This window comes from Triticum aestivum, chromosome 2D, assembly GCF_018294505.1.
Source record: "Triticum aestivum cultivar Chinese Spring chromosome 2D, IWGSC CS RefSeq v2.1, whole genome shotgun sequence".
Taxonomy (NCBI): Eukaryota; Viridiplantae; Streptophyta; class Magnoliopsida; order Poales; family Poaceae; genus Triticum; species Triticum aestivum.
This window is the reverse complement of record NC_057799.1, coordinates 651,085,203-651,099,470: the sequence shown is the minus strand read 5'-3', so window position 1 is coordinate 651,099,470 and position 14,268 is coordinate 651,085,203. Positions and strand designations below refer to the sequence as shown.

Here is a 14,268-nt window from a genome sequence, read left to right as displayed (position 1 = left end):
GTATCTGTCAAAAATGAAAATATGTACATGTAGTATGTTGTATTTAAGAATATTTAGGTAGTATACATATATTACTTTTGAGGTAGTATGTTCTATTTTCTAGTATATATTATTTTATACGTACAAATATGAAGGTATTTTCGAAATATACAAAAAACTATGGACTCACAGGCAACTTTTTTGTCTTGCTTGCTTTAAAATATTTTAGATATAGTATATGAACATATTTGGAATGATAGTATATATGCTATCATATTATAGTATATAAGACATGAGGGCTAACTATCACAGGGTGGCAGGATGTATTCTCTCTCTATATATGGAGAGAGTTTTTGAATGGCGGATCAGACTACAGGGAGTCCATCGCACACTAGTCGTTACCTTTGCCGTCACATATTTATTGTTTCTCGACTATCTGCTTTAAGGCCCCACTGCATTATCTTGCCCCTGGTCCCCAATTCCATGGACCAGCGTTGCTTGTTCCTTCCTTGTCCACTCGCTGATCAATCAAGTAGTTGGGTGGATGGTTTCCATATGCATCGCTAATTAAGCTGATGCTGCCTGGCTGCTGCTGCATGTGGCACCACACAGAGACACATGTTCATCTACACGCAGCTGCTGCGAAGCTCAATTGTTGTACCCCTTCTCTTCTCTCAGGTACCAGCTGACCTGGCGATTTCACATCCCCTACTTCTCCTACACTTCCACTCGGCAGGTAAATCGATCTGAACCTCCACCGCCTTCACTTTACTCGGCCGCAAACAACAAGGCCTCCGAGTAGTGTAGATCTTGTCTGAGATGCATATATGAAGGTTGGCTTGTTCTTTGCAACTGGTGATCTGCCGTCTGCTGATTAACCATTGATCGCAGCTCTCTGGCAGATCAACTTTCCAGCAATCTGCAGCTAGCGACTACGCTGAAAGCCGAACGGGCTCAGAGAGAGTTCGACTCGCAGCAGTACGTGCACAACAAGGTAAGTGGGTGATCTTAATTCGTTCAGTACTGCATATGTATGTATATCGATATTACTTCTCAATTAGCTACCTGGGTAATTGGGGATTTGGATCTAGCAGCTAGTACATAGGCTCATACTGTATGCAAACTTCGAATTTGATTACCTGGTTTTGGGTACCCAGCAAAAAATTCGGATACCGGACAGTATCAGCATTTCTTGATACCGGACAGTAACAACAGGTTAGCTACCACTATGCTAGCATATTTATTATGCACAGTAAGAGTTCAATAATTATCTATTATATGCTAAAAAAAATCAAAATTTTGTTGAAATATTCGAGTTGTATTTTTTGGCATCCATGGCAACTGCAAATTCCAGTACCCCTCAGTAAAAATACTGAGTTCGGCAGCCAAAACATTTGCTCATACTGTCATACATACATGATGACTTTGCTATTGTTTCCAGTGTAAAAAACCTACCGAATACAAATGGACCACAAAGCTACTACCGCACAACGTGACCTAGAGCATATATTAGTCGAGGAAACCGCTGAGCCCAAGGCCCTGCCATTATCACTTTTGGAGGACATGACAGATCATTTCTCTGATGACCTAGAGATTGGACGCGGTGGATTTGCGGTGGTCTATAAGGTATGCATTCCAATATTAACTATACGCTTGATTTGAAAATCCAGACCGATGCTAACACCTGTGAGTAATAGGGAAAACTTGGCGATAAGGAGGTCGCCGTGAAGAGGCTGTCCGAAGCTTATATGCATGAAAAAGAATTTGACCGAGAGATTCAATGCCTGGTACGGGCAAAACACAAAAATGTAGTAAGATTCCTGGGATATTGTGATGACAGACAAAGAAATATGGAAAGATGCGACGAAAAATTTCTCATGGCGGATATCCACCAAAGATTGTTTTGCTTCGAGTATATGCCTAAAGGGAGTCTTGATAAGTATATCAGTACGACCATGTGGACTCTAACTTTTCTCTTTATTTTCTTCATGTACTAGAAATTGCTAATGTGTCGTACAAGTATAAACATTCATTATTGAAAAGTTGACACATCAAGTATCTCCTCTCCCATTGATAGATACGCATCATGAGTGGGAAACGTGCTACAAAATAATCAAAGGGATCTGTGAGGGTCTGCAGTACCTTCATGACAATAGTATTATTCACTTGGATCTGAAACCCGCCAATATACTGCTCGACGATGACATGGTACCAAAAATAACTGATTTTGGCCTGTCAAGATGCTTAGATGAAAATCAAAGCCAGGTGTTTACAAAAACTATATCAGGAACAATGTAAGCTAGCAAACTCCCCTTGAAAGCTCCGTCTATATGTGCTATGTGATTTAATTGCACTCTCTTTGTAGATTAATCGATCAAACCTTTTATATTTTCATACAGGGGATATTTGGCGCCAGAACGTTACGGAGGGAGTGGAATCAAACCAAGTGGTGACTTGTATAGTCTTGGTATTATTATCATGGAAATACTGACCGGACAGAAGCAGCCTCAAGATACCAAGGATGTAAGACCAACAATATGTGCCATTGTTACACAGATAAAAGCTCAATTTCCTTTGGCTAAGAATGGTCAACTTTAAAATATTTATCATGCTTCTACTTCACATATTTTGATTACATTTTAGTTTGAGATGTTGTATAGTATCATTCTGAAAGCACACCTGTAAAATTACCATCTGCTAAAGGAAAACATGAACTTACTCCTTATGAGGAATAAATAGAACCATAAAAGGTACAGAAGTACCCAAGTCTTAAAAAATGATAGTATTTGAAGAAACTTGGCACTACTACAAAAGTACAGGAAACTATGGAAAGGAAAATGCCAACCAAATAAATATAATCACACAGGTTATTGTTTGCAAGAAGGACTTTAATTTCATTTCTACTTGTTTTGGTCGAATATTGAAGTAAAATTTACATGGTCATTGATCTGACTTGAATTTATCAGGACAGGGTTTACTTTTTAGAGAATTGTTTTGTTAGTTTGCTGCCTGAATGTATGTGGTCGGTATATACTATACATATTTTAGATTCCTATATAGGAAAATATTGCTGATTCATTTCATAGACCATAACTCACCATTGTGATTCTATTAGGTACTTGAAACTTGGAGTGATAGGTTGGAGAGATCACAACAAGACACAGTCTACGAACAAATACGTGTATGCAACGAGATAGCTTCAAATTGCATGCAGTTAAATCCAAAGGACAGACCAGCTAGTGCAGGAGACATAATCGACAGGCTTCACGAAATGGAAAGGATCCAGGTATGTTGAAAATTTGAGAGTTTATTCATTTATTCCTTTAATTCCGAGTTGCTACATATACCAATCGGATCCTTTACTAGAACATTTTGAGCTCCTAGATTATGGGCTTTGGTGCTTAAGTAACAGGGCCAGAAGTCTAATGACGCTAGTTGCTTTAGTGGCACGTCCTTGGTACAACACTAAAACCTTTTTCGCCGTAACTAGCCACTGGTAACTGGTTACTAGCGACGTGCGCCGTATTACGAGTGGCGGCGCGGTTGTGAACTTGCACGCGACTAGTAACTATTTGTGGATTTAAAAAAAATACACGGTATTACATTTATACAGCTCATCCATACATCCACATACATACATACAGCTCATTGATACATCCAACATACATACATACATATATGCAGTTCTTCGATACATCCAACATACATACATACATACATACAGTTCATTGATACATCCAAAATACATACAGTTTATCCATCCAGTATACATACAGAACCTGCCACACGCCCTGTCGCCGCCACACATAGAAGTCATCGTCGTCACCCCGTGTGGATGTCATCGTCGTTGCCGCACCTAGTGGTAAGTCGTACTCCCTCCGTTCTTAAATATTTGTCTTTCTAGACATTTCAAATGGACTACCACATACGGATGTATGTAGACATATTTTAGAGTATAGATTCACTCATTTTGCTCCGTGTGTAGTCACTTATTAAAATCTCTAGAAAGACAAATATTTAGGAACGGAGGGAGTATAATTGATGATGCAATAACTGCAGCAATACCAGGACATAGATTTTTGGCTCTGGGAGCATATGCTCCCTAGTGAACAGTAAAATCAAAATAAGTAGTAAATACATTTAAAAAATTCTGATTTTTTTTGCATATATACATATTAGTGTAGCAAGTGTGCTTGACAATTTTCATACCATATGGAATAGCAGTGCTTTGTCGGTGAAAGAGCAAAATTAAGTGTAACATTTGGCGTTTGACCTTTTTTTTTTGCACGGGTCAAAATGCTTAAGTTTTTCACATGGAAATTTGCATGTACCATTTGGGTGTGACAATGAACACATCTATCTTTTTTTGAGAGAAAAATAACATTTGTAAAATCCATTTTTGGCACGCAGGAGCATGTGCTTCCTAGAGCCAAATGGATTTCCGGCAATATCAGCCCAATAATAGATTATGCAAATAATGCTTAAAGTTTCATACAATGCCTAAAAGCTCCAATGAAGACAACAATCTGGAGAACTAGCAAGATCAAAGTTTCCAAAGTTCTCCTCACGATGCACAGGTAATCAAGCAAAGACAATATTGTACAAATAAATTATAACCAGAGGCTTCTTTTTCTAGAAGGAAAATGAAACCAAAAATAAATTTGAAGCAAAAACACACAAGGGTGCATGCAACATTAGCCAAGTGTACACCCATTAGCATCATGGTTGTCAATATCAGAGAAGCGGTGCTAGCACATGGATCTACAAAACAAACATGACACACCTTTACCGTGCAATCAGATAATATCAAGAAAAATTATTTGAAGAAGAACGCACATGGAAATAGTTTAGTAAGGTAACTAGTAATAGAAAGTAGAGGCTGTGAGGGAAATAAAACAGAAAACACAATATAACAGACTAAGAATGCCACCAGGATTTCTTTCAAGCATATGATTAGTAGAACACGTTCAACAAATAACGGTACGTAAAAGAAATAATATGGGGACTGGATTTCGGTGTGATCATTCGACTAAAACAAGAACCACAGGAGAAACCCTAACCAGCAAGCAAACAATGGAGTAACATAGCACATGTCTTGGAGGGAAACAACCCCAGACACTGGTTCGTTGAAACCATTTTCTAAACCATAGCTCGCTGATGAATATTCTGGAATTAATAATTCTAATTGTACAACCATGATGTTACAATCCATCAATGAGAAAATTATAATTTGTAAAACATTGAGTCAAGCATGTTGAACTTTACACAGGAGCACTACATTGATTAGCAATGTCATTTGCAAAAGCAGAACTCAACCAAGAAAATAAAGGAGAGGGAGATAGTTTAGACCTGGTACCTTCAAAAGACACAGAAGATCGGGGACCTTGCGGTGAACGGCACAATGGCCCATGTTGGTGAGCAGAGGGACTAGAGGAGCTCTGAGCAGAGGTTGGGGACGAACACCAAGTCAGTGACGCCCATCCAGTAGAGTTGATGGCGTGGCTAGGCACACCAGCTGGATCTGGGTCAAGGAGCGGAGAGCAGCGGAGCACGAGGCGGACGGCACGCGGGAGGATGGCGGCGACTATGTACGATGAGATAGGCGCTCGCGAGGGGGATGCGAGGGTGCCGGCGACGGCTGCAGAAGGGGGGTGGGGGTGTCGTCCGGCGACCTACTGTTGATGAAGGCAAGGCGAGCAGCGTCCAGGCTCGATGCACGCGATGGGGGAGGCAGGAGGGCGGGACGAGCGTGAGGGGAGAATTCGAGCGGGAAGAGGGAAAAGCGGTTTTGGGCTTTTCGTTGCCTGAGAGGCTCTCCCAGATTCCAGTGGCACGTTTATGTAGTTTTTTATAGAGATGAAAAGGACATAATGAGAAAAATGTTTCATTTCGCTTGCGTGAATTGGCATATTTGGGCCGAATTTGTAGGGCCAACGAAGCATATTTGGCGGTGCCAACAACGCGCAGCTACCGGCGTTCTCTTGCCACCTCCATGTCGGACTACGCCGCGACTGCGTCGCATCATGCACAAAGCGCGTGCGGCCTTGTACAATGCCAGCTACTCGGCGATGAAGTTTGTATTCTCCCCGGCCATTGTTTTCATGACCTCCTCGCTCATGAACTCGCCTTAGTTTTGGCCTTTTGCCTGCAGGTGTGCTCGAGGAGGAACAGGTTATGTCACTGTTTCTCCCGCGACAACTCGAACGTTGACATTAGCTGTGGCGTCGGCTAGTCCTCTGCCATGGCGGTGTTGGAGTACACCTGCGCCTGAAAGTTGGTCAAGCCGATATGGAAGAACACGAGCAGGGGCGCCGACTCGTTGTCACATGCCGTTTCCATTGTTGGTTCCACGTCAAAGACCTCTGGGGAGCTGGTCGGCAGGCCGTCCTCTATAGGCCTTGCACAACGACCCTGTCTGGCAGTGGCAGAGCTATGGTAAAATCCTTGGGCAGGCCAAACATGCAAGATTAAAGCTGATCTTAATAACTTTCCTATTAAGCCCCCCTCAATCTTCACTCCTTGGTGCTATGTTGGGCGGGCCACGGCCTGGTTTTGCCCCAACGTAGCCCCACCCATGCCGCCAGGCGGACGCAAGGCGGCCAGCTCATGAGGCGGGATGTGGTGTGGTGCAGTTAGTGCCGGATCGTGGCCTCACATAAATAGTGGATGCCAGGCAAGCCAAGCGGCATAGTGTGTCAATGCGGGCACCTGAGTTGGTTTCTCTGTCGACGTGCCTCTTTAATGACAAGAGATGGATGGACAGGGCAGCCGTTTGTGTGCGGTAAATATCATCTCATCCTGTAATGTCTGGTCGCGTTTCTTCAGCATTGAACAAGAGCGGACACCGGGACGTTGTGCGGACGATGCTCTCGGTCGACGCGTCGCTTCAATGCCAGCATCAGTGAGAGACCGCATCCGCTCTGGGCCGGTATGAATGCAACGCCGGTGCTATTGAGCGGTATGAATGTGCGGCAACCGCTTTGCATGGTAGAGAGTTTTGGATGGGTCCAGGGTTTCGAACATGTGCGTGTCTACCAACCGGATACCCATGAAGCCCCTGTTTGACTCCGGTTTACGGGAAAACTGATGCTCGTATCGAGGGGGTCGCATGTTGGATGGCAAAATGGATTCGGACCGTTCACTCTGGATAGATGCGGGCCATTTAATGGTCAGCAGTGCAAGATGCCCTGCGCAGCTAGCCGATAAAAGCCAGTTATTTTCAGCTTCCAGTAGAGAAAATAACAGGCCCCTAACATAATTTGTGCTGTTAGACAAACCATGTAGCACTATAACATCTCTTTGGCTAGTAATATATATTTTTTCGAGAAAACTTCCAATCTATTCATTTTTAATCATGATAGTACAATGAACACTAGAAATAATAAAAATTACATCCAGATCCGTAGACCACCTAGCAACTCCAAGCACTAAAGCGAGCCGAAGGCGCGCCGCCGTCATCGCCCCTCCCTCCCGGAGCCGGGCAAAACTTGTTGTAGTAGACAGTCGGGAAGTCGTCGTTCTAAGACACCAGCGCACCAGAACAGCAACCACCGCCGATGAAGAGTAGCATAGATCAAAAGGATCCAACCTGAAGAAACACAAACATAGACGAACTATGACCAGATCCGAGCAAATCCACCAAGGACAGATCTGCCGGAGACACACCTCCACACGCCCACCGACGATGCTAAACACATCACCGTGACGAGGGCTGGACGGGGATAACCTTATTTCATATTCAGGGAGCTGCCGCTGCCTCGTCTTCCTGATCAGGACACAAACCCTAACAAGATGCAAAGAAACATTTAAAAACAGAGCACTCCTGCGGGCAAGGGTCGGGGTCCACCGCGCCGCCATGGCCCTAAGGCCACCTGGGACGAGGCGGACCAGCGGAAGACAGAGGAACCCTAAGCTTTTTTGGGGGGAGGAGGCGACTGGTTTCTTTTTTCAACTAGTAATATTTGTTTGCTTCTTGTAACTACCATGCCAAGAACAAGCATCAAAGGGGCAGCCATGAATGGGCAAAAAAGATCACAAAATGGATAACCGACCTATTGCTTGTTCCAACATTTATTTTAATCATCCATCACAATATACAAAATACTCTTCAAACATACACATGCAAGAAAATAATAATTGCGTGAGCGTCGATTACCGCCCATCGGAGAACAACTATCTCTTTAACGCCAGCGGGCGATTCAGATTTCAAGCACGATGGTCTAGCCGTGCAACAATGGAACACATCCTCGCAGCTTCCCGTCTTGGCTCCGTTCTCATCCCAGGTTTTAGGAGTGCAGCTAGCCTTTGCAGCGATGATGACGCCTGCCTTGTAGCGCCTCATTCAATGAGCCTTTCTAGCAGTGGTGGTCCCGTTAAAACAGCGATAGTGCACGGCCTTGCAGTGTTGTGCCCTAGCTTGCAGCCCCGGCAGTGCCCAACATTTCAGCATCCCGCCCCAATTTGCAGCAATGCCAGCCAGCCTTGCAACGACGTGCTCTCCGGCCCGCAACACTGTGAAAACTTTTGTAGCATGTCACAACATTGCTCAAACACTACATTGGTCTGCACTCCCCATACAAAACTATTCCAAAGAAAAACATTTTATATATTCCCATATACCACCGTAAAATATTGAAGAATGCTCGCAACACATGCATCATGAAGAGTTAACGGAAACATGAATTCATGCTTATCAGCAAAAATCATCACAACAAATTTCTCGTTCGTACGCGACAAACAACAAACGTGCTTGCAAGATATCAAAGTTTCAGCGTCGTGCGTCCGGCTTGTAACAACGTCGGTTAACGTTGGAGCCATACGTGGTTGGACTTGCAACATTGCGTGGAAAAGTTTGCAGCACGATGGTCCGACTTTGAATAACAAAAGAAAGAAAAAAACAGTGATGGGCAGCTCGCAACATTGTCGTGTTTCCGGCTTACAACATGGGCGACCAGCCTTGCAGCATACAATTTAACGTCAAACAAGGAGAGCAAAATGTGTAAGGAAAACAAACATGCCTTGAGCCACTAGATCACGCGTACAATAGCACACTCAGGTTGCATGTTCTTGTTTCTCGAATATGCACGAGCGTGCATATCATATATTAAAGAAGAAGGACAAAAGAATGCCTCCACTTTGCATGTTCATTTGAGTTCACACAAGAAAATTTATGACCCGTTCGATCATTCATGGGTTCTGCAGTCGACACATGCCATCCCGGTGCACCTGCTTGTATGCTGCCTTTCGATATATCCCTTTGTATATAGCTTGTTCTGTTCATATAAAACGGTTTGGCTTTTTTTAGGGTAAATCGTTAGGCTTTTGTACTTGTAGCTATGCAATCAGTGTCCTGTGCAAATCCTTTTTTCACGTCTTATACAATCCCTTGCATGTCCACCGTATCCATGGAGAGGTTTCCTGTTGATAAAGTCTTCCGCAGCACGCCCCCGCTCCTCTACATGGCACCCCGCTCATGTTGACCGTTAGCACCTGACTGGAGCATCAAGAGACGGAGCCGTTTCCGTTTGCACGCACGTTTTGCTGTATGCTCCCTTCGTTTCTAAATATTTGTCTTTTTAAATATTTTAACAAGTGACTATATACGGAGTAAAATGAGTAAAAGTAAATTTACACTCTAAAATATGTCTATATACATCCGTATGTGGTAATCTATTTGAAATCTCTAAAAAACAAATATTTGGAAACGGAGGGAGTACATCATTAATTCGCTTTGGCTCACATCTGGAGGAGCACCTGAACGTCCAGGATATAGTGATTCTTCGACCCTAGAGCCAAAACGCTGCTCCCGACTTCTATCATTTTTTATCCCAGATAACTGCTACAGTTTACCCAGAAGATCACAGCCAAAAACTCATAAGTTTCCATCTAAGGAGAGCACAGCATCATCCTATGTACTTACTGGTAAAAAAAGCATGCTGCTTCCAACGTGGCGTGGGTGGTGCCCACCATGATTCGTTGTTATACATACACTAGCAAAACGCGCGAGGGAAATTGGTCCGCTGAATCACCAGCGATCCAACGGAGCGGCACGCGACCGATGCGTTAGAGGAAATCAGCCGGCCGGTTCCAATGCTTTTTCGGAAAGGTTTCTACGATTTCCGGTATCTGGAGAGGCATTTTCGACCTCCGTCTCATGTGCACAGTACTTCCAGAAAAGAGTTCCAAAAATATTTTAAAAAATCTGAAATTGACTGACATTGAACATGTTCACGTAACTGCATGCAGAATTTCAAAAAGATACCATGTGTGGAGGTTTGCTAACATAAGTTCAATGCTCAAAAAAGGTCTTTAGAGCATTGCTTTTAGTTTTTTATACTAACTTTTTTAATTCATTGTTGTGTTCGAGCTCCGAATTGAATTTCACGTTTCCAGACGCATGAATAATAGCAAAAGTGAATTTTTGTAGGGCTGGTTTGAGGAAATATTTTACTTATCTCCCGAGCCGGCTCAACTGCCAGGCTCAGCGTATCGTTTCGCCAAGATGAAGCCACTGTTGCCTGTGAAGCTCGGCCCACGCAACTCGACGATGGCAGCAACAAAGATGTTGTCGCCATACGACATGGTGGAGCCGATGTCGTATCTGTGCGTGAGCGTGGTGAAGGCGCGGGACCTGCCCACCATGGACATCACCAGCGTGCTACACCCCTACGTGGAGGTGAAACTAGGGAACTTCAAGGGCGTGACACAATGCCTGGAGAAGAACGCCAACCCGGTGTGGCAGCAGTTGTTCACCATCTCTGGCGCCCACCTGCAGTCCAATCAGCTGCAGGTTATTGTCAAGCACAAGGACGTGCTCCGTGACGACTTTGTCGGTCGCGTCGTCTTTGACATGTCCGACATCCCCAACCACTCCCCGCCTCATAGTTGGCCGGCCCCGCAGTGGCACCACCTTTCTGATGCACGGGGCAAGAGGTTCCCACATGGCCATAGTCTCGGCGAGATCATGCTCGCCGTTTGTCTTGCCACACAGGTCGACGAGGCCTTGCCAGAGGCGTGGCACTCGGAAGCGCCCCCTCTCTCATTTCAGGGGCTCACCAACACGCGCTCCAAGGTGTACTACTCCCCCAAGCTCATCTACCTCAAGGTTGCCGTCATTGCGGCACAAGACCTCATCGGCACTGAGGAGGACCGACTGGCAGAATCCGTCGCAAAGATCCAGATAGGCAGCCAGATCAGGCGGACGCGGCCGGGGAAGCCACAGGGATCCGTGAATCCGACATGGAATGAAGAGTTCATGTTCGTGGCCAGCGAGCCATTTGAGGACGAGTTGGTGGTGACAGTGGAGGAGAAGGTCTGTGCCGGGAGGGCCGAGCCGATTGGGCGCATTATCATCCCTCTGGCAGACAACGTGCCGCGCAACGACCTGGCCAAGTCGGTGCCGTCCAAGTGGTTCAGCCTCTCGCATGGGATGATGGAGAGCAAGGACAAGGAGTCATTCAAGACGTTCGCCAGCAAGATCCGTCTCAGGATGAGCCTGGAGACGACGTACCACGTGATGTACGAGTCCATGAACTACATCAGCGACCTGCAGCCGGCAGCGGGCTTTTGACACTATTCATTAAGTAGCAATTTCGTGTTTTTTGTATGTCCCAAACAAACTAATTTGAAGTTGGAATTTTGAACGGAAGTACGATTATCATACTTGTCAAATATTATTTTGCTTATTAGCGTGGCGAAGGCGCGGCGGCACGCTGTGCCAGTCGGTAAGCCTCTGTGTGTGCGCGCTTATTTCTTTTTTCTTATGAGAAAAAAAGATTTGAAAGAGGCCTGACGCTATGGGACTTCCGTTTATCTACTGGATTCATGCAGGCCATTGTTGTCTTTTGTGCATGCGGGTCCTTGTTGCTCTTTTACTATGGCTAGTTTTTTTTTTTTTGAGGATTTTTGTATGGCTAGTTGATTAGTTTGTTTCCTTGTTTTTTTAACACCGCCTCATATTAATTAATCAACCGAAACCATTACAATCGTTTGATACAAAATTCACCACATAGGGCGGAACATCATTAAGAAGAATACCATCCGATCTATTATCAAAGCTAAACTTTGCAACTAAATGGGCCACCACATTTGCCGACCGACATATCTTAGATGTTTGAAAGCTATTAATCAGCTTAGATAAACTCAACGCTCCCTTCTTCAAATCAACTAGCGCTGACCTGTCAGAAATCTCTTTTGCAAGAGTTGCCGCGACAAACGCGCAAGCAGTCTCTAAAAATAGGATTGTGAAGAGTTATACCTATGTAGAGACCGGCAATGCACGCCCTTAGCTCCGCTTCCTCTACGCTCTGGCACGACCCAATGAAGTCCCAAGAAGAGACAATGACGTCCCCCGCCACGTCTCTGGCCACCACACCCACACTAGCTGCTCTAATACTCTCCACAAAGCTTACGTCGACATTAATCTTTATATAACCTACAGGAGGGGGAGTCCAAGCCATCTTAGCCTCCGAATTCTTAGGAGCCCATCTTAATCCACCCATTGGACTTTTTCCTTTATTTTCGAGTCCACCGATGGCACAGAATGACACGCGACATAGGACGCCCAATAATTCTCCACAAAGCTAGCAGAGGCTGAGACTGCTTCCTTTCCTTTACCAAACATCAAATCATTTCTCAAGTGCCAGGCTCTCCAGAAATGAATATAATTTGGTCGCACATAATAGGGTTCAGTTGACATAGAAGAACCATAAACCAATCATACCCAGTGTCTCTGAAGACCTCCTCTGCAGGCAATTCCCAAATGTACCTCATCGCCATACGTAGCGCAAACGCCTTCGGGCACATGACAAGCGCGTGAAATGTACTTTCATCCTTCATTCCACAAATTATATTGACTAAACTGATACGATCATTGATCGCACAAGGTATACATGTATATGAGAGATAAATTAAATAAGGTCATGCCGCACTCATGCAAGTGCTCGTTGTGTGTTTGGTCATGACTTATTTTATTATTCTTGTTTGCAAAATCATGTGAAAACACTAGTAGTAGATAAGGGGAGAAGTGAGAGTGTTTGAGGCTTCCAAGTACATAGTTCATCTTCTTGAATAAACCCGACAAATTATATGCAAACCGGATAATTTTTATCTAAACTGAAGTACATTATTACATTTTTGATATATTTTATTAAACAAAAGCGACTAGACATAAACGTAGTCTAAATATACGACGGCACATGTTTTCCAAGTCCTTGTTGTTCGCCTTCGTGCCCATGTCAGACGGTCGTGTCCATGTCTGGCGGAGATGAGACCCGTGAAGTAAAGTTGTAAAGGTGCGGTCATTGGTGAGGAAGAGTAGGACATAGGATACCGGCCGGCCCACTTGGGACTTGAGGCCACGCCGTCTCCCATGACATACTCCTCCTCGTCGGAGTCCTCGACTGGTCCGTCCCTAGTGGACGTAAGGTCAATGATGGTTGTGAAAGGGTGGCCTCGTCGTCGTACCGACACCAACGAAGTACAGTTGGCGGTGTCAATGACGCACAGCTGTCGGCGTTCTCGTCCACGATCAATTATGCCACCTCCATGTTGCAGCCTGCACTAGCACGCGCGACCTTGTATAGCGCCAGTTGCTCGCTGATGATATTTTTGATGGATTCCTCGATGTAGCTGCCGAGCAGTTTCGGCCAGATATATGTGGACAAATAAAGAGCATCCCATATCCCTATTTACATGCAACAAATTTTTAAACCGAACCTTTTTTTAACACAGTAAAAGCGAAGTCACTCATACACGAGCATACACTGATGGCTATAAATGCATGCACGCACACCTTCCTCATATGAGCATTTGTGAGAGACGTAGCTGGCATATCATCTTGAGATTGACAAAGTCATCATAGATGCCTCCGTATTGGACGGAACGTCTTCTTCCAGTGAACGCACATCGCTAGAAGTTCTCAAATAAACCCAAACAAATATACCATGCCATTTGATTAGTCGTTTGTTAATTACTAGTAGTACTTAATTTATAATTATATAATGGCTAAACCAATATGCATCGTGCGACTGGAGTAGGGAGTATGTATTATTTATACTAGATAATACCCCGCGCGTTGCTGCGGAACATTTTCTACAAATACCTATTGAGATGTGCATAAAAAAATATGTAAAATCGACGAATAAGAAAAACAATTGTGTGGATCATATGACGTACTAAATTTTTCCTGAATTCCTAAAATATTTATTGCAAAAATCATCCTCAAATCAATAGTCTTATATTAGCCCTAATTGTATGTAATAATAATACTACTGGTCTTTCTGAAAATTG

At 44.2% G+C, this 14,268-nt stretch overlaps 1 protein-coding gene across 1 annotated transcript; it reads left to right on the top strand.

The window, feature by feature from the left end:
- The first annotated feature begins 544 nt into the window (after positions 1 to 544).
- LOC123055393 (protein QUIRKY) lies at positions 545 to 11,648 on the top strand. The gene is made up of 7 exons (XM_044479403.1): positions 545 to 715; positions 871 to 1,605; positions 1,677 to 1,926; positions 2,057 to 2,273; positions 2,379 to 2,502; positions 3,095 to 3,265; positions 10,406 to 11,648. The coding sequence occupies exons 2-7, from the start codon at positions 1,444 to 1,446 to the stop codon at positions 11,546 to 11,548; spliced, it is 2,067 nt and encodes a 688-aa protein (XP_044335338.1). The 5' UTR covers positions 545 to 715; positions 871 to 1,443; the 3' UTR covers positions 11,549 to 11,648.
- Positions 11,649 to 14,268: the final 2,620 nt, after the last annotated feature.

Excerpts from the sequence above, each read along its gene's own strand:
- LOC123055393 (XM_044479403.1), top strand. The coding sequence starts at position 1,444 with ATGGACCACAAAGCTACTACCGCACAACGTGACCTAGAGCATATATTA. Across the intron at positions 2,274-2,378 it reads AAAACTATATCAGGAACAAT|GGGATATTTGGCGCCAGAAC; the intron begins GTAAGCTAGCAA and ends ATTTTCATACAG. Across the intron at positions 2,503-3,094 it reads AGCCTCAAGATACCAAGGAT|GTACTTGAAACTTGGAGTGA; the intron begins GTAAGACCAACA and ends TGATTCTATTAG.